At 43.3% G+C, this 20,457-nt stretch overlaps 1 protein-coding gene across 2 annotated transcripts in view; it reads right to left on the reverse strand.

The window, feature by feature from the left end:
• Nucleotides 1–9,916: 9,916 nt before the first annotated feature.
• The window catches only part of LOC118778922 (semaphorin-3F-like), an 80,944-nt gene continuing 70,403 nt past the window's right edge, over nt 9,917–20,457 (reverse strand). For both annotated transcript variants that reach the window (XM_036530722.1, XM_036530721.1), the window contains 9 exons: nt 18,115–18,184; nt 16,788–16,932; nt 15,913–16,135; nt 13,964–14,052; nt 13,667–13,708; nt 12,687–12,844; nt 12,292–12,359; nt 11,965–12,098; nt 9,917–10,470 (listed from right to left, as the gene is read on the reverse strand). In XM_036530722.1, coding sequence (XP_036386615.1) covers nt 10,027–10,470; nt 11,965–12,098; nt 12,292–12,359; nt 12,687–12,844; nt 13,667–13,708; nt 13,964–14,052; nt 15,913–16,135; nt 16,788–16,932; nt 18,115–18,184 — 1,373 coding nt within the window. In that variant the 3' untranslated portion in view covers nt 9,917–10,026. The remainder of the gene's footprint in view (nt 10,471–11,964; nt 12,099–12,291; nt 12,360–12,686; nt 12,845–13,666; nt 13,709–13,963; nt 14,053–15,912; nt 16,136–16,787; nt 16,933–18,114; nt 18,185–20,457) is intronic.

Below are 20,457 nucleotides of genomic sequence, written 5' to 3' on the forward strand. Positions count from 1 at the left end.
TGTTGCATCAGAAATAGGCCACCAGTCTAAGAGGAAAGTATGTTAAGCCAAAGGAATAAAAAAGATGTATTCATCATCTGCCTATTCTTCAGATTTAGCCAGATCTTCAAAGCAAAATGGAAAGTAAAATTTTTGCATGTGATGTAGAAACAAAATAGACTATAGACTATGAACAAATAATAACATAGGGAATGGAGCTCTAGTGTAGTGGAGGGTTGTATGGGTGACTGGGAAATTTTTACATCACATAACGTGATGGACCCAGAAGTTAAGAAAACTGTTCGGCACTCCCTTTTTGTAGTTCACAGATTGATTGATTTTTATTTTTTCAGAGAGCAATTGTGAAAATGTTTTGGCATTTTTATCTCTTTTGCCTCAGAGCTGCAACAACGGAATCATAAACAGTCTTACATGCAGATCTGTCACATTATTGCCTGTCACTTGAGGAATACCAGTAATGTGTATTCTTTAAGGTGAAAGGTCAAATGCTGTTTTACAGTATGATTAATGGCATGTATTTATCTGTCTGTACATTTTCTACAGTAGTGATCCCTTACTGTGAGGTGACGTGATAGAATCAAAGGTTCCAGAAAAAGGCTGAGCCATAATCCCAAAAAAACTGCAGGATGTGAGGAAAGCAATTTGACAATCTGTAGCTACTCTGCTTACAGGGCAGACCTGAAATGACACTTCTGTGTGAAGTGTCATTTACATAAGCATATCTACCACTAGATGGCAGTAGTGGTACTAGAAGCACCAGGCAGTGCATTTGCAGCAGCCAGCATCTTATGGCTGTGGATTTCACGTGCATGGTGTTAAAACTAACATCACTGTTTCTCTGTTAGGCCTCATAGACACTGTTGAGACTTCACAAGTGGTCTGGGGCAGTCAAGGGACAATTCATGCAAGTTATTTGGAGGAGGAACTGGAGCAGTATCGAAAAATACAAATTATTTGTCCCGATGGATTCAGCTATGAATATTCACTGTATCATTTTTTATTCTTTTTAGAAGTCGACATAGTAAAATTAGTCCCATATGTTCACAACAAACTGACCATCATCCATGTCAATAAGGGGGGGTGTTTAGGGTCGAACTGTGCCCACCATGAGATGTGAATGGCAGATGTGAATTGGCTCCTCACTGATGGAAATCTTGCAACCAAGCACATTACTTCCCCTGCACACATGAATCTTCCAAAATTCATGAAACCTCATGCTCCTCAAGGATTAACAACAACGCACATGGCTCTTTCTTGTTTACAGCCTTGCACTTAAGCAGACCTTGCCCAAATTCCCTGACCAAAGTCCTGACATTACCCTTCCCCATAGTAGTCCACTACTGGATACATTTCCATTGTGAATGCAATTTCACTTCACTCATTTTTTTGGTTTGTTATGGATGTCTTCGGTGTGTTGAACAGAAATTCATTTTGCTCTTCCGTTTCAATGAGTCCATTTTTATTTCTGATTTTTAGACAATAAGTGCTTTAGGGTTTTTTTTCTGGGTCAGGCACAAAGTTCATTTTCTTTTTCTTTTTTGTCTTGTCAACTGAGCTGCTGTGGTTTAGCATATTAGTCGTGTGTCTGTCTCAGATAAGGCTGAGTTTCTTCGTTAAAAGAGTAGAAAACCTTCTTAATTAAAAAAACGTTTATCATAATTCCTTGACTTTTCCCAAGATTGGGAAATGATCAAAATCCATTCACTACAGTATGTAAGCATTTATCTTAAGGATATAACCAAACCTTAAGTGAAAAACAATGAGGATATTGTTTTTTCGTGATGTCTGTTTAGTCCGATCATAAGCATGCCCTCCTTGCAAAAAGTAAACAATTATGGATGTTCTTCATGCTTCTTAATGCTGTTCTTTAGCTTGGTCGTGCGGGCTAAAAAAGCTAGATTTGGGTTTTACCCTATGCCACTCAGAGACTGTTTTCTAGCATCACCCCAAGTCAATATTTACATAGATTGGTTGATACAGTTACGGTGTAGGTATGGAAAGTACAGCGCGAACATTATGACAATACAATACAAACTTTGGAGGTGAAATGCACAGCAGTGTTAATTGTGTAGGGAGAGCAAAAATGCTTTTATAATTTGCCATCAAACCTGCTTGCTTTCCTCACTGGGTTAACTTCTTTGTGTTCAGTCTAGCTTGCTGCAGGTGAATATGTTAATTTTGGAGGCCAATTCAGCCAGTAGCTTTAGAGACAAGGCACAAAATAGTATATTTTAGCAACATAATAATCTTCTCACAAAATCTAAACTTGACGTTCTCATATCATGAAGGCAAAATATTTGGTGGCAAGTGGTTGCTTTCAAGGTGAATTCATTGGAATTGTATGTAGGCCTAATGCTTGATAAGCTTCTAAATGATAATTGGTATATCCAATCACTTATTTCATACGTTAGACCTCTTCAAGTACTAGCACATCTGATAAAACCTGTCAGCTGATAAGCACGACCTTTATTAGGTTAAATAGGTTTTCTGGTGCTAGCATAATACATCAAATACACAGCTGGGAGTCTCTGACCCTTATGATAGAATCTGACAATGACGGTGTTAGTGGTTTTGTTGGCATGACAATTAAATAATATATGAATGGAATATAGTCTAAGTGCATCTGTGTATTTTCGATGAAAGGTTAAGGTTTGTAATGATTTAAAAAAGTCAAAAATATGACTAAAAAAGATGTGACTAAAACTAGACAAAAATGTTCATCAACCAAAGCTAAACATAAAATGCAAACCTATTTTTCCAAGAATTTTCCAGGAATCCCAGAAATAATTTTATCCTTTTGGAATATTTTCAAAGGGTAAAAATTTGGTCTGAACATAAACAAAGAAGAATTTACACTTGCTAGGTCAAAAACTGAGTTAAAGTGACATGAACTACTCAAAGTTAACGAATGGTGAAATTACCAATATTTGAACATTGAGCTCATGACACACACAAACATAAAACTCAACACAAGTGTCTACAGTTATAATTCTCTCCATTTTTCCAGCAGTCCTTTGGAGTGTTGTCTGTATTGTCTGTTGGTTAAAATTGTTTGCTGGCATTCCCGAGTAGGTAAAATTTTGCTTGATGAAAGGTCTTTACATAAAACTGTCATTAGGTGGCAGTGTTACCTTGATTCTTAGATAAGTTTAAGGATTTTATAGGCAGCATTTAGTTCTGCAACCATATCTGTGGAAAGTAGACAAGTTTGTGTCACATGCTAATGTTCATTTGAAACTCCATAAGGTCTTTCTTGGGTGATCACCCCAGAATGTTTTCATTAAGTTTTTCTAAACATTTCCCCTGAATATATGGGAGTAGATCAGTGCTGAAAAGTGTAAGCCATGCATATCCATAGGTATTCTGCCCCGCATGTCATCTGTTGTGTATCAAAGAAAGCGACTAGATGAACCGTTGAGGAAAATTACAGTAAATATCTCCTTTATCAGACATCCCATCCAATAGACACAAAGGCACAATGACATCACTGTGATACTGAAACCAGATAAGACTATCTGGAGGGGGTGTGTGACCACACCAGTCCCTCAGTGCCTGGGATTCTGATGGCACCTCTATGGGCTCTGAACAATGGCATGGTTTCAGTAGATGCCAAGGCCCTGCCTCTCACTGTCCAAGAGCCCTGGCCTTCCACAGTGTCCTTTGTTTTATGCCATTTGTTGTGTGTTTGTGCTTGTGTGCATGCACGTCTGCGAGGGCTGGAGACAGACTGGGGACGTTTGATGGTTGCGATGGCTTGTCAACAACCGCTGAGACAGATCAGAGACCCTGATAGGAGAGATGACCTTTGTGTGAACAACAATGTCACTTGTATGATGTCACCCCTGTGTGATGGGTAGGATTGATAATGGTACGGTCATGTTCTATCTTTCGAACGTTTCTGATAGGGCTACTTCACAAGCTACAGCTGTGGCCATCCCTTTGTCCTTACTGTTGAGAGAGAAATTGTAAGTGTAGTCTGTGGTGAGACATGAAAAACATTTCAATGATCAATGTCCAATCAGATGCACTTAATTCCACCAATGCCTTATGGCCACCTCTGCTGACAAAGGAAAGAAGAGAGGACCTGTTTTACTGCTTAATGATTGGCTGCTGAGATAAGTGAGGAGGTGGTTGGCAGGGCTGGCTGGAGCCCTTCTCCATGATTGGATCAAACTTCCAAGGGTGGGCACAGGTTCAAACGTCCATCTCTCAGTAACAGAAAAGAACACAGGCACTGGTTGTCGGGGGGGGGGGGGGGGGTCATTTTTAATTGCAGGAACCCAAACACCCCCACACTGTCTGTATCTTGCTGCCTTGTTTCCATCAGAGCATCAGATAAGAGCGAGGACAGAGTCAGAGGCATGGAGCAGGATGGAGGGGGACAAAGGACCTTGTGATGCTGTCCCTGGTCACCCTAGTCACCCTGGCACTTGCGATAATGAGGGCCATTCCCACCCGCCTGTCCACGATCCCCAGCGGGACACATGCCGGGGCCCCATTGGAACAAAACATCCATTGAGACGGATCCTGGCCTCCAGATTCCACCGTTCTTCTCGACATCCAGTCTGTTTCAGGCAGATGGTGAAGGAAGCAGCTTGACTTGTTCCACACCACACTGAAGTAACACCGAACTTTAAATCTAATCGCTTGAATTCAATAATAGTTCTGAACAACGGTCCCCCAACTCTCTTTCCATGCTGATTAATTCCGCTCTTTAGCATGAACAAAATTAACGTAAACGTGCGGCCATTAAATAAACCAGCCTATGCCAAATCCTCCTGTTTTTCACCAGGCATAAAACACTGAACCCAACTAAATGTATTCAGCGCTGGCCAAATTCTACCCACAACCCACCCCCCAGCCCTCCTGCTGTTTCTTCTCCCCATATTTCCAAATAATTGTAAGTTGGCTGGTTTCCTCGTATTCTCTACTAACCCCATCCTCATGTGTCTTTATGCATAGACCAAGAAGAGAGGACCGTGTGGCTCGTTTTTGTCTTAATTGTGAAATATATATAACTTCAACTTCACGCATGAAACTTCAACTTGAAAAAGTATGTTCATGATGCTATCTGAAGACTTCTCACTCTCTCTTTCTTGGTTGTAAAAAAAGTGCAGTAAAAGTTTATCATGTAAGTATAAAAGTCCTACTGGCTCAGGTGTGTCTTTAAAACCAATGTAGACTGATTCTTATAAAATGAGCTGTACTGACCGTGGCCGTGCTTAACCCCAGTGAGTTGGACAGAGAGAAGTTGGCCTCAGTGGGAATGCGATGAATGTTCTCTTGGCCTGAGAGTGAAAAAGCGTCTCACTCATCTGTGAGATGTTTATCACTCTCAGACTGGGCCGCTGCTAAATTACTGCCTGGCCAGTAAAAGCACATTACAACAACTTACTCACAGATAATACACTGAGCAGGCCACAGTCAGTCCCTAATATTCCTGTAATATTCCTGTCATCAGCACTGTCCCTGGTGAATAGGTAATAGAAATTTTGCTTCTCTTCTCTTCTACTCATAATTTTCTTCTTCTCAATTCTCTTTTGTGCCTTTCTCATTTCTTGTCTTCTCCTCTTCTCTTCTTTTCACCTCTGTTTTGTTACCATATTGTCTCAGTATATGTCCATTCATTACCTTTAATGTCAAGACTACCGATGCCTCACTATGTCGGACAGGTTCTTGCTCCGATGCACTTCAATACATTTTTCATAAAGTATATGATTGCCTGTCTGCTTTAACTCTCTGTTTGTTAATTATTTGACAGTCTGCTGTAGTGCAATATGGGTCACATCTCGCTAATGACATTATAGCCTATCATAATATGTGACATTCTTCATAATCGATAACCAACTTTAAGTTGGTGTGCCTTGACGTTCTGGTTTGACCTTTGATGTGCCTTAGCCCCAAAAAGGTTGAAAACCTCTGGTCTGTTGGATCCCACAGTAAACCTTTGCCATAGGATACATGATGTGCACAGCATGGATCCTGACCACTACCATGCAGACCGTATAATCACCCTTAGTTTTTATTTGGCACCTAATCCAAGGCATTGAGCTGGTGAGAATGCTGTATTTTCTAATTGTCTGAACATCCACTGTTGCACCATTAGGCAAGGTATTTAACCTTGATTTGTCCAGTATACAAACATTTGTGTAAATGGATGATTTGTATATCCTATAAAATGCTCAGCAAATGTGTTGTATATTGTTTTAGAAGGACCAAGCATTCTCAATGAAGTTGGCTGGGTGTAATGGTTTTCTGCACAGAGCCTTTGAATCTGAATCTGGATTGGTGGATTATTGGATGACCACATGCTGTGAGTCTGATTTCCCTGTTGATCTTTTTGCTCCTTATTTGGACAGAGGACAAGTCTTGCTGAGTGGTCTTGTTTTTGTAAAGAGTTAAACCCTTTAGGCATGGCTAATTTCTCTCTGGTGGAATTATCTGCAGGAATCCCCTGTGTCAACAGAGGCATGAGGACAGTGGCCCTCAGAGCCCTGGTTCTCTCTATATTTCTGAGAGACAAGCCCAAGGCTGATTCCTCCTTAGTCAAATGAAACATTCTGTATGGGACCCTCATTTAACCAGAGGAACTCTATCTTTCCGAGGGCAGCAGAGTATTTGATTAATGCCCCCTTCAGGGTTTTTTTTATAGCAGTCCAAATCACACCTAAGCCCTGTGATTGTGCTCACCTGGTATCAAGCTGGGCATCTGAGAGGCATTAAACGCATTGGTCTTGACAAGGCAGTTTATCTGAATGCTAAAGCCTCCATTCCTGTGATGGCAGCCATTTAAAGATTACTGGGAAGGATCGGCTGTTTGTCTGCAATAGCTTTGCGTTGGTGAGGTCCTGAACCCAAGATGTGGGTCTCTGAGGTCTGTGAACTTTGGTTGAAGACACTGGCCAGGCAATCACACACTAATGACACTTGACACTTGTGTTTTCCTGGAGGCTGTTTTCGTTTTGGTTTGTATTATTATAACTGCCATTATTGTGTATTCATATATTTTGATTCAGATGTTAAGATGTATGTTTATGTTGAAGATGTATATTTCAAGGTTGTGTTAGCACAGATCCAGTACCCATGGTGTCACCAGGCCCTGACACAGTGGCAAGCAGTGTTTTCCTCTCCACAGACTGACTCGAAAAAAGGCCTCTTTGCAAAGTGCCCTAGTACTTTTTTCATGTTCTGAGTGCTACTGTTATAGCATTGCTGCTTGAGATGGCTAATCGACATTTGTTGTTAAGTAAATACTCAGACATGTCTAGATTCAGGCATTTGGAATAACAGCCACTAGATGGCACATTCAGTTTCACTAGATGTTGCCAAATATGTGCTTTCTTGGTGCTATGTCTTTCCTTTGAGAGCCAAGTCTGATCCATTTGAGGTTGCCCACCAAGCGGTCAACCTTCACAATGTTGTTTTTCATTAGTTTTAATGTCATTTTATGACATTGCTTGTCAGTCCCCACCACACAACACAAACTAATGGCATTGACTGGCTAACCTCAATACTAAGTGAATATTGCAAATCCTTGCTGCCAAGTTGCAAACCTGAGATGTCACTTATTCTGAATGAAACCTGAATATAGGCAGTGCAAATATAAAAAAGCACGCTGCGTTTCTATAAAATATAGAGCTTTAATTTATTAGTTAGCAACATCAACAATGAAAGGGAAGAGAAAAGTCATTTACACGAGTCATTACAATAACATCACCTGTGCATTTAGTCTTTTTTATGCAATTAACAGTCTCTCTAAATAAACCATAAACACAAAAAATAAACCTAAAGACACACATCTGAAAAATACCAACAAATTGTACAACCCTCTTGTATAGCTCCCTGTTTGAACTGGTGGAAAACAGGGGCAGTCTGGTAAGACAAGGACTAATGACGTCCTACACTGAAGGAGAGATAGAGTAAAAAACTGAAAAGTGTCATTATTTCAAGGTACTGCATCTTCCTCAGATGAGGTGTATTTCCTTAGCACCTCGAGTCTGTTCCTCAGGCCTTGTGTTAACAATTTACACGCAGTAAGATTGAAGGTCACCATTTCCTGCTATTTGAGGAAAAGAGAAAACGCAACATAGCTTTTTTGTTTCATATTTATATACAGTACATATACATTTCATGCACACAATGAAAAGCCAGCTTCCCAATATTTTGGTATGTCTTACACTCTGTTGTAATGTTCTGTTTCGCATTTAAATGTACCTTCCTTATGTGGAACCCAACGGTCTGCAGTGAAGGTATGGGAATCTGCTCTGCTTTGGGGAAAAAATGGCATTGATTGGTCATCGTGAGATGCCTTATGTTAATACAGAGCTGACCTGTGCTTTGTTTTTCTAACCAGCTGAATGAAGAACACTAAAAGACCAAACAGCCCTCCTGTGAGGATTGGAAATCTTACCTTACACCCTCACCACAACCCCCACAGATGTCAAGCTTATTGCACACTGCATCACAATGCTGGAACAATTGCAACAAGTGTAATTGCCATCAGAAAATTAGCACCTGCTTTCTCAATCACATTGGTTTTACCTTCTGATTGAGAAAGAAATAAATGCTATAGCCTCCAGTCTTGTACTATTTTGAGGAGCACCGTTTAATTCATGCTGCTATGTACCTATGAAAACATTAGTAAACGACATCGCTCAGGGTACAATGCAATTTTCATCGAGTGGAAGAGTAGTTTATTACTGTGCATCGGTTCATGCATTGCTGTGAATCTCCTCACACAGTGCACACATTTGAAATGTACACAACAAACAACTATTGTACCCAGAGTCAAAATCAGTCACCAGTTTATGCCCTCATGCCCTATTCCTCTGTTCTGACTGTTCCACTGACAGTACTGTATGTAGAAGTTGGAAGAAGGGACTGCTTATTTCTCTTCTTTTCTCTTACATAATCATTATTGAGAACATTTCTCATTATAATAGCATCAAGAGAAACTATGTAATGGATCTAGTTTGCTGAATTGAGATGATTTATGAGATGCATCGGTATCTTAGAGATTTACAGTAATTGTTTCTCATAAAGCCTGTTTTGAAATCCCCAACATCTGCAAATATTTGTTGCCAAGGAAACACAGCACTGATTGAAGTGTTCACGGTCTCACGTGTACAACAATAAGAAGTAGAATACATACATAGTAAGAATGTTTTCATTGCAATTAGTGTTGGAGGAGGCTGAGTTCACACACTTTAGTGAAACAAATACAGTTAAGAGAAACAAAACATGCCCTGAAGAAGCCAAGGTGCCATCAGTCTGTAGAGGGAAGAATTGTAAGTTGCTGAGGTTGAGTTGTAAGACACTGGTGCATGGAGACAAATCAACCCGCATTGAGGTTGTTTGTGGAGAGCATAGCTTGTCTCTTCCCCATGCCCTCCCCAAAATCCCTCCCACTGTCTCATGTTCTCGTTCCCAATGGGTGCAGCAACTCACTACATCTGCAGCCCAGCAGTCACTGGTCACTGCTCCAAGGGGAATTATGAGAAACGTTGTCATCAGTGACTTGGCTCCAGCCTACACCCAGAGACTCCATACTGCCCTCCTCTACACCTTCTACACCTCTTCCTGTTCCCTGTTTGCAATAACCCTTTTTAGTTCATTTCTATCTGAATAAACATCAGTATTCTCTTTCAATGTAACAGAATTGTTGATGTCAAAGATGCTTTAAAAGATGGAAAAATGAACATATTTGTAATAACAATAACAATAATAATAAAATTAATAATAACAATAACAATAATAATATTTGCCCAGAAAGTACCTATACACAAAGAGCATTTTTCCTATTTAAGTACAAAGAAATCCACAGAATGACACTATGTACAACCTACAATAAATACTGTGTATCTTTTTTTAATCGTTAAAAGGAGATTGTTTTTTTCATTTGTTGTTTGTTCCTTGCTTTCGTGTCTTTTGCTTGTAATTGTGAAGATTTTTTCCTTTTTTCTCTCTGATTTGAGTCATTTTGCAGAAGGTTGAGGAGGGAGGGGGCGATGGGGGGGGGCGCTCTCCTCATGTCTCCCGCGGCTCGGTTTGCTCATTGTGATTCCGGCGGTTGCGTGGCTTCTTCTGCTCCTTGAGCTCCTTCAGGTCCCTCCCTCTAATGGTGCCCAAGGCAGGGTCTTTGGGGCTGCTGCTGCCATACTGCCAGTAGTCCTGGCAGTACTGGTTGATGAGGCCCATCTCGGGCTGACTGAGGATGGTCAGGAGGTCCTTGTACTGGCCCACGCTGGGCGTCCATGGGCTGGACTGCAGTGGTACCGGCGCTGGCCCGCCGGTCTCCATCAGGATGCTGTTGACGGCCCGGCCGGAGAGCACCACCAGCTGCAGCTTAACCAGCGTGTGCTTGAAGTTCTTCTCTGTGGCGGTGCACTGGTACAGGCCAGAGTCGGAGGGCTGCAGCGAGCGCAGCAGAAGGCCCTGCTCTGTCTTCAGCACCCGCCCATCCGATCGCATCTACAGAAGGGACAGAGAGACGATGGGTGAATGAGTAAGCGAATGAACAAACACATAAACATGTCAACAAACAAACAAGTAAACAAATAAATAAATGATGAAATGAAAAGACATGAATGAATGAATGAATGAATGAATGAAAGAGAACCTTATTATCAATGGAAGGGAAATTTGTGTTGCAGTACTCAACAGTAACGGTCAACAACAGTGACTGATAATGAATTCAAATGCATTTGAAAAATAGCAATAATTAATTAAATGAAATAAGTACATAAAACTGCAGAGCCCTACACTGAGGATGCCTATACAAGGTCTAAGGACAGCACTGTGTCAGCTCAAGTCAGCAGTGACCATTTTTGAGGCAACCTGAAAGTGAGAATGTTTTTCAGTGTGATATAGGACTATGGGTCCCTGGAACCAGTTTTTCCATCACACCCAGCTCAAAGCCTAGGTTTTGTTTGTTAAGGGCAGGTGTGGAGGGGAAATAGCCCATGCTGCCTCCGGTGGGCAGTGACCACAGCCAGGAAACAGTGCCAGTTCTGAGATCATTCTCTGCTGTTGTCACTGCCACCCTGCTTGGGCAAGCTTCCTGTTCTTGTTGAAAATGACAACCCATCCCACTCTACTCATGCCCAAAGCTGGTGTGCACATACACTAATCCTATTCACACGGGCAATGACTGTATGACTAATATCCAACTTCCAGACACCCCTACCATCCCTTCCCATCTCAATCAGAGAGCTTTTGTTGTGGTTCCAGTTTGATGCCTGTGCATGCCGTTTCCATGACACAGCACTCAGGGCTGCTGACAGCTGTTACATTCAGAATCAGACATGCAAAGTGCTGGCATGGACACGAGTCTGTTACTCAACAGAACACCCAATAAAAAAGGAAGCAATAGGGTTCCAAATGGACCCACCTATAGGAGCAATCCACAGAGGCTAAGTAACGCCCTACCGAGATTTTTATACCGGCATACCGACATGGGGCTCTCTATTCATACATTGGTTCTTGTCTTTCCACTAAACTTGGCATTCTTCACCCAAGCTGACCTTGCTGAGTTGCATGAGACTCTCTACATTTTGTATTCATTTCACCCCAATGCTTCAGCCTGTGGATTTAGGTTCCTATGGAGCATGTCCTGACCCAGAGGGACCCCAAATTTCACCAACATTACGCAACTCAAAGATGAATTAAACAGTGAGCCGGAACAGCGAGCTCTGACAAGAACATTTCCTGACAGCTTTCCTGCAGGCTTTTTTCCTGTAACTTTCATGCCATCCAGCACTGCCTTTAGAGAATAAGCGCACAATCCAAGGAGAGGAAGCAAGATGATGATGTCAGGAAAGACCACAGATGTTAACACAAATCGGAACAGGAAGCAATATATTATGAACAGGTGGGTGGAGCCTCAGGGACAAGCCATCCTTGTGTGCGTGTGTGTGTGTCTCTGTGTGTGTGCGTGCTCTGAGTGACAGACAGATGGGCTCTCACCTCTTTCTTCCTGTCACTGTTGTCCTTCTGTAGGTGCCACTTGATGGACGCATGAGGAGACCTGGCCTGGCACTCCAGGAAAGTGCTGCTACCCTCCACCCCATACTGTACCATCTCCAGTGTGTTCTTATTGGCTGCAGAAAACATAGCACCAAGGAAACTCTCAATGGATGATCGTAATAGGACCACTTTAACATAACAGTAGGGATACTGATATTAGTAAGGTTGGTGCCTAACATGTACCAGCATTTGGAGTCATTGCAATCTCCGTTTTGAATTAAGCTAAGTCCTAAGAGTGTCTGTTATGGACAGAGAGAGTAGACTCACCATTAGAGTTGTAGCCCCTGCACTGCCGAATGGGGTTGCCATACTTTACATCCTGACGTCGGCTGCGTCTGAAGGGGTAAAATTAGCATTTCCAAATAAAGAGTTTGATTAAATACGATATTTCAACATTGATAAAACATTTAATTAATCTCTCATATCTCATGACAGAAAAAAAGATTATTACATTTTTTTGGAAAGTTAAAACATTTAAAAGATTCTGAGTTCAATCATTTTGTCACAGCCTTTCTTTTAACAGAAGGGTGACATAATGCCTATTCCTGGTATAGGTCCCTCTAAACAAGATGGCAATGCTGCACTGATGCAGGGACCCAGAGACACATGTACAGTGCACAGAAGCACACACACACACACACACACACACACACAGTACAGACCTCTTCTGAGAGGCAGAATAGCGCGAGCAGGATTTGCCATCCCAGGCGCAGTAGGGGTCGCGTGCCAGGCAGCAGTCCGCACAGGCCTCTCCATACACGTCACAGCGGTGCAGGGCCAGATGAGTCACGCCCACTGCAGATCCCACATACAGCTGTTGCTGATGAGTGACAGATAGCACAGGTAAGACATCAGAGCAGGGGGAGTGGCCTGTTTCAGCCAATGACATGGGAAGGAGCCTATTTCTACATCAGAAATGTCTCAGCCAATGAGAGGGGGAGAAGGAGCATGTTTTAGGTAATAAGTTGGGAGGAGCCTGTCTCACCAGCAATAAGTAAGGGAGAGGCTTGTTTCTGCCAATGACAGGAAGAGGAGTCATCATGAGAGACCAGTGCTGGCTGACAGTTGACAGCTGAGTGTTGCTGAATTGTTAAAATAGTGTTACGGGTATGTTACAGAAACCTTGTCAGGCATTGCCATTATGTGTTGGCTGGAATGTACCTGGTGCTCAGGCTTTAAGTGTCTTCATCATTTGGTTCTCCTCCTGCTGGTTAATACATCTTTACTGATTTTATTATCAGCTGTTTCAACTTTATAAGGCAGGCAGTCAGCAGATTTGTAACCCTGTCCTAATGTGATGTCATACATACCTCTGAAGCCAAAAATGTAATTACGGTGAAAGATAATCCAGAAAAAATGTTTTGTGCTTTTTTCCATACAGTCCTCATTGTCTCACCCAGAGTAATGTGAATTATGAGGGAAACATTAATTGTGCAGAAATTTTATATGTAGCTATTGGCATTTGAAGGAAAGAAAAATCACTTTTTTCCCCCACAAGTTTTCATTTACTCTTATGTGTTTTCTAAGTAAATTGGATTTTGGGCTCTGAGCTCTGTATAGACAGAATGGTCTGCAGACCTCTCAGTGATGCTGTGCTGTTTAGTTTTTACATTTGGATCTGGAACAAATACCAGACACTTACCCGTTTGGATGATATCTTCATTGTCGTAATTGGAGTCGGCACCTGGAATGTAAGGGAAACCAATCAATCTTCAGAAATACATCTTCTGATATGTCCCCACAATGTGAAAGTTTAGTGTAGACTCTGCATGGACCATGAAGCAAAACACTGAATGTTGAAAATAAAGCCTGTGGCAGAGAGCCAGAAGCAGGGTGGTGACAGGGTCAGATGGTGACTTAGTGGGATTGACGGACTGAGTGTGACAGACTGAATCTAACTGTGACCGACTGAGTTTGAATGATTGAGTGTGTCAGTCACCTTGAACACCTCCACCTCCTCCAGGACCAGCTCCTCGGTCTGCAGATCGTCTCTGGGCAGGACGATCACCTTCTGGACACTACCTCGATCTGGGAACCGCAAGAGAACAGTGAGTCGTCACACCCCTTCACTCGTGTGTACCTTCATCATCCTCATTTTACCATCCTGTCTGCCTCAGTCTTCCTTTTGTACTCCTCACTTTCCCTTCTCATGTCACAGTCTGCTCCTTCTTAGAAGCATTTCTAGTAACCCCACCCCAAGCAACTCAATATTTGATTCCCCCCAGAGTACACGTGGGTGCACAGTACCTGAAATCTCCATTACGACATGTACAACAATACGCCAAACCTACAGATGCACAGTACACATTTTCATGACAGCAGCTGAAAGGGAACAACCATTACGCTTCTCCACAGTACAATCAGGCATGACTTAAGCGTCCTATAAAATCCATTAGTCTCTTCAATGCTACATATGGAGCTCAGAACAGTTCATCCGAGTCTCTGTGTTCTGGGGGGGTGATGTCATTACCCTTAAAGGTTCGTAGAAAGGAGACAGACGGAAGCATTTGGGAGCATAAGCAGGAAGATTAGGGTGAGGAACACCTAGTAGGCTCTGGTACTGCAATGATATGGGGACCAAAGCTTTTATAATGAGTAAATGATGTACACCAAAGCTGCCATTTTTCAGTCAGCCATCTATTATCTAAAAAGGTCAAATTCGCTGCTCCCCTCCAAAAATAATGAAATGAAAGCCTCCTGTTTTTTGATGGAATGGAGCCACTTCTGTTTTTTTTGTTTTGGGGGGGGGGGGGGGGGCTGTGCCATGGTCTATCACAAGAACACCCCACATTTGCAGGTTTCTATTCTGTTGTAGGGTCAGCATGGAGACAAACTTTCAAGCAAGTTGCAGGGGCTAAGTGGATCCACACAGACTAGTGTTACAACTACCCTTTCTCCACTAAGCTGTGCTGTGTCCAGTCCTAAATGGTAGAGACACTTAAGGCTGACCCCGATGCATAAAAAAGGTATCAGCCATTAATCTTTTTGACTTGCATGAACGGGCTCCTGCGGGTTCGGCCAACTGTGATCGCTGCACTATAAGACGATGTCCATGTTTGGACAGGGACGGTGTCGAGGCCATCTGTCTGATGACCTGGCATTCAGATCACATCTGTTTAATGGCTCATGTCTGCCACTTTGTCTACTACTGTACCTCTTTGAATGGGGAAAAAAAGAGTCATTATAAAGAAGAAGGGGAGGTCTGAATGCCAATGCGGTGAAGGCCAGCCGCCCTGGGGATATGATTACAGACAGCGTTCCTGCCCTGTCTGGGATCAGACTGCCACGTCCACAGGGGGGGATTAATACTGATCCCTACCAGCTGGGGGCGCTGGCGCTTCCAGAGGACGCAGGTGTAAGTACTGTCTTTTCATAAGTCTGCATGCCGTATGACTGTAATCTCTTCAGCAGGGGAACCACAATCTGTTTTCAGCGTGTGGGTAAACGGGCCACAGGGTTGTGCCCATCTTCAGATGAACAGATCTAGTTATCGTAACATTTCCTTTAAAGCAGAGATGGCTGGAGTCTCTGCAATATGGACTAGATCTGCTAGCTAACACCCAGAAAATATACTACATGAGACATGTCCAACTAACCAGAATAATATATTTCTGCAGATTGGGGTGGGGATAGTGGGCTGGATTTAACATCTTGGTGGGCTGCTTAATAAGTGCTCCTGCCTTACAGTACACAGATGCACACATGCACTATAACCTCACACGCCTTATTATGGAGTTATGGAGAACATGGAGATGTGCATTTTTTCCTGCACAAGAGGATTCCTTAACTCCCCTCAGTCTGTTATGAACAGTGCTTCAGTTTTTGCCTTTAACAGCAAACAGAAGAAAGGGCAGACAGAATGACACAAAGAGGAGAGTGATGACTCACCTGTCCCCAGGAAGAGCACCTCATAGCTCCCATCAGCAGCCGTCACCTGGTCCACAGTGATAGTGGTGAACTCGTAGTCCACGTTGGTCCTCACCACTAGGGGGCGCTTGTGCACCGGGTAGACTGCATTGTACATGGTGGGGTGGTTACGCATGAAATTGATAACCTCGTCAGGGTAGTCCTTGGTGGACTTCATGTTTGGTGTGAAAGTCCCTCCTGGGCACTGTTTGGCAGACAGACAGGAGGAGATTGTTCAAAGTTAGATTCCAGCAAGGCCTTCAACCATCTTTAATATGCCACAAAGATAGGGGCTCATAGAGAGCTATGCCCTGTTCCCATCACAGTGCTCTATCTCTCTCACCCCTCGGGACACATCTGACACCTCTATTCAAATTACAGCTTCAAAGAGCAGATCTGGAGTTCTGGGTTGCATGTGCAATGTGAACATTAAAAGAGAGATTAAATGAAATTAAACGGCCTGTGTTACAGACACAGGAGTATACATCAGCTCAACTTTGGTGCACGGGCTGGGTGGGTAGTGGGTATTTACTTGTTAATACAGACAGATGGTTTCTCTTTGAAGTAACTGCCCATCTTAAGTGCCTATAACGCCAGCTGCTTGACTTGGAATTAATAGTCTGGCTCCGGAAACACAACACTGTCTTGTCTGCATTTGACGCTCTCTCGATGGAAATGAAAATAAACCACTCATTCTCAGATTCCAGTGAAACAGGTTGTGATTGGTGTTTTTAGGATGGAAAATTATTTTCACAGAAATTAGTAGTGGAAACAATACGGATGGAAAGTCACTGGTACTAGGCTGGCAGATTAGGAGTAGAGGGGCCACATGGGGGTGCTAGCAGGCAGGAACTCACCGTCCCGGGCCGAGGATAAGGGATCTTCCCTGTGTATGCCACCCATTGGTAGTTGGGTCCCTCCTTGTGGGCGAAGGGCCCGTTGAACACCATGCGGATGTCAGCCATGGAGTAGACACACACTGCCGAGCCCTTGAATACAGACCTGTGGGGCAGGAAAGAGAAGAAAAGATGAGTGTGTGTGTGTGTCTGTGTGTGCGTGTGTGTACGTGTGTGTGTGTGTGTGTGTGTATGTGTGTGCATGCTTCATCACTCAAAGTAACGCTCCCTGGGTGTACAGTGACTTCACTAACACATCAATCCTGCATCGCTAGCCAGCTACTGATTGCAACCATGCATTACAACCAGCAATGAATTTGGCTAACAGCAATGTGCTGTATTTTGCCCTCACAAGGGGGTATTTGATTGCAAAGGGATTATTTGACTGGTGTGATGACGGCATGCGGTTGTTTGAGTGTGTTTTTAACTCGCAGTTCTAACGACCCGTCATCAGAATCTGGTTTATAGTTTTCCATCAGTCAAACTTTTGATTGATTCTGACCTAAGGAATGAGAGGGCCACACATGTGTTTAATGGAAGAAATCTTTTTTTCCATATGTACTCATTCAAGTTTAATTCTCATGGCAGGAATTTTCTGTAAATTCTAATGGTTTTTGAGCGGCTATTATAAGTGTTGACTGATGGCATGTTATCAAAAGGTTCCTAGAGGGAAACCAATTTTTTGCTTTACAGGAAGTCCAATTCTCCTGTGTGTGCACAAGCTTCCTTTTTGAGTCTTTGTAGCCTGCTGTACAAAGGTCTAACACAAGCCTCCCCTGACAGGGCTTTCAAACAGCATTTCCACAGCAGAGACTGCAGGTGCCATATGGGCAGAAGAGTGACTGAATATGACACTGCATGGAAATGACTTCAGTGGAAACACACTAAAGCCTTGTCTCTTGGTTTAGAAGTTAAAACTGCAGTCCCAACAGTAGTTAGTTAAGTAGTTAAAGAACCTTGCAAAGAGCAGGGGGGTTTCATGGTGTCCCAATCTGGCTCACTCAAACTCCATCCAATCCAATCTGGCCATTCAGCTGATGTGTGGTGAATGTTCTAGAATGTAATGCCTACTGTGTTACCTGGGTGGGTGCTACCCAGTAGTGGTGCTTGAGGTGAATCACCCACTCATCAGTTACCATTATTATCTCATCTGGCATTATCATGTATCACTGGAAGAGAAGTTCCATTGTGTTTAGGTCAGGACCCAAGAACCCAATGTCCAGGACTGCTGAGCTGCTGTAAAAGGAAGGTCCTGAGGGCTCACTTGTGACCACAGGCTGTCACTCACCCTGAGACAGAGAAGACCCCATAGATGACCGGATTCTTGGTGTCCTGTGTCTGTTGAATGTAAACGTCACCTGAAACAGAGAGGACCCACTCATCACTCAGAGAGAAACGGGGTAGAAAAACTCATTTCCAAAACACTCTAACACCCATGGTTATACATAGTCATGCATCTAGGAAAAGGGCTGGAAAAACACTATTTCCACACATTTTCCATAACACACACATACACAAACACATGTACACTATTTGAAGTCTAATTTTTCAATGGTGGCCCATCTCAGTGTAGGACTGGATAAGAATGGACTCTCTCTGACACTGATGTCCCACTGTCTGTCCACTGCGCTTGCACCTGACACCATGCTAGAGGTGGGTGTGTTTGTGATGATAGATATTTGAGTGGAAATGGTGGTCTGATGAGACACAACAGAGTTTGGAGGCCATGGCATCATGGTGTAATGACAGAGTCAACTGGGACTGGGAGAGGGTGGAGAGCTGGAGAGGGGAGCAGGAGATGAATGAGAGGACAGGGGGTGAGGCGGGAAAGATGAAAAGGGAGATGCGTCAGGGTTAATGGGGGCTCCTTCCTTCTGCAGTGTTTCTGTAACACCCCAGCATCCTGTCCCTGGGCAAGGATGGCACCATCACCATCACACTGTCAGCTCTTGTGGGAGAGGAACAGGAAGCCTCACCGGGAATGACGCAGAAGTGATGAAGCAGGGCCAAGGATACATGTACGTAATCAGAAAATGACAACTACTAAAATAGTGGTCATCAGTGACCACACCTGTCATCAGTGATTATGCAGGTTTCCAGCAAAACAACCATCTGATCCTCTGGTGACTACCAGGCGTGAGGCACAAAACGTGTGTTGGGATGCCTCATCATCGTGGGCCAATCAAAGGCAACCTCAGCTAAGGACTAGAGCCAGTGTGCTCGAGTGTCAGCGCTGAGATAATGTTATTATTGGGCCACCAGGGAGTTCCCTGGAGCAGGCTGCTTTTTGAAGGTGTGATTTTCCGGCCCTTTCTGCTTCCTGGATTCTCAGAGAAGCGTGACCACGGACTTCCCATTTGGACCATAGGAGATGCTGGAAGATCCTGTGTCATACCTCTGAGTCAATTACAGGGTGCCCTGAGAGAGATCCAGGATGACCTGTGGTGATGTAACGAGACCCCTGGTCCTTGCAGGGAAAATTGGACTCTGATTATCACCCCAAAGGTTAATGGGATGCTTCTGACTGCAGGACACAGACTGGTCCCTAAATCTGTAGCCTTTGACACCAGGCTCACACCCCCATCACCCGCACCCTCGCCCCTGACAACTGGCGCACAGCTCTCCTACTCCACACAGAGACAAATTAAAGAGCTCAATGCAGAGTGCCTGACAGGTGACGTGTTGAGAGACCAAATGGAAAAGTATAAAGAAAAAAACTTCATGCAAGTCTGTGCAAGTGCACAGGCATGTTATAATCAGCATTCTAAAGTGTTCAGATCAACAAGAGACAACAGGACGTGATGGCATGAGTTTGTTATCTGTCACAGAAACTGAACATCATTTTCCTCTGAAGCAACTTACACTTTACAGACCAAAGTTGAGCAGCATATGTAGCATTTTAGAAAATCAAAAGTAAAATCAATGTGATCATAGTTTGAAAGCTTAGAGTGATCCAAGGATATATGGGATAAAATGTTGCATCACTCATTCACTCATTTGAAGATATCTTCATGACAAGACAAGAGCCAAACATGCTGGTGATGATACCATTAAGACCTTTCACCAGTGATGTTGGAAAAACTAAGGGGGGTATTTTATGATAGTTATAGGAGAGAGATGGGAACAAGAAGAGGGAAAAGGACATACTTTTAAATCTCTGGATTATAGCCTTGGAGCCTGCTGTATGACTGTGTGTCATAGTCTGTGTTTTTGCACTTGTAAGTGTGCATGTGTGTGTGTGTGTGTGTGTGCATGTGCATGTGCTTGCCAGGTACCGCTCAAGCATACCTCTGGGGAGTGTCTGGTCATGATTTCATTCAAAGAGCAGAGGATAACAAGGTGGGGAGGTGCAGAACACATATTTCCCGTACCTTCTCTGCCACCCTCAATTACACCCCCCTTTCGCCCAGGGGCAAGAGTCTCACAGGACAAGACCTAATGAGCCAGGCCCTGGGACAGTCATGGATTACTCCAGACACAAAAAGGAGACCTGTCAGTGTTGGGCAGAATAAGGCACTGGCAGGAGAGCCCTGAAACTGCCACTGAACTGGCAGAACATTACCACAGAAACCAAAGACAAAAACCATATTGCTCTCACTCTGTTCATGTGAAGTCTATTCCTCTGTGCTGA

The sequence above is a fragment of the Megalops cyprinoides genome, chromosome 6, assembly GCF_013368585.1.
Source record: "Megalops cyprinoides isolate fMegCyp1 chromosome 6, fMegCyp1.pri, whole genome shotgun sequence".
Classification (NCBI taxonomy): Eukaryota; Metazoa; Chordata; class Actinopteri; order Elopiformes; family Megalopidae; genus Megalops; species Megalops cyprinoides.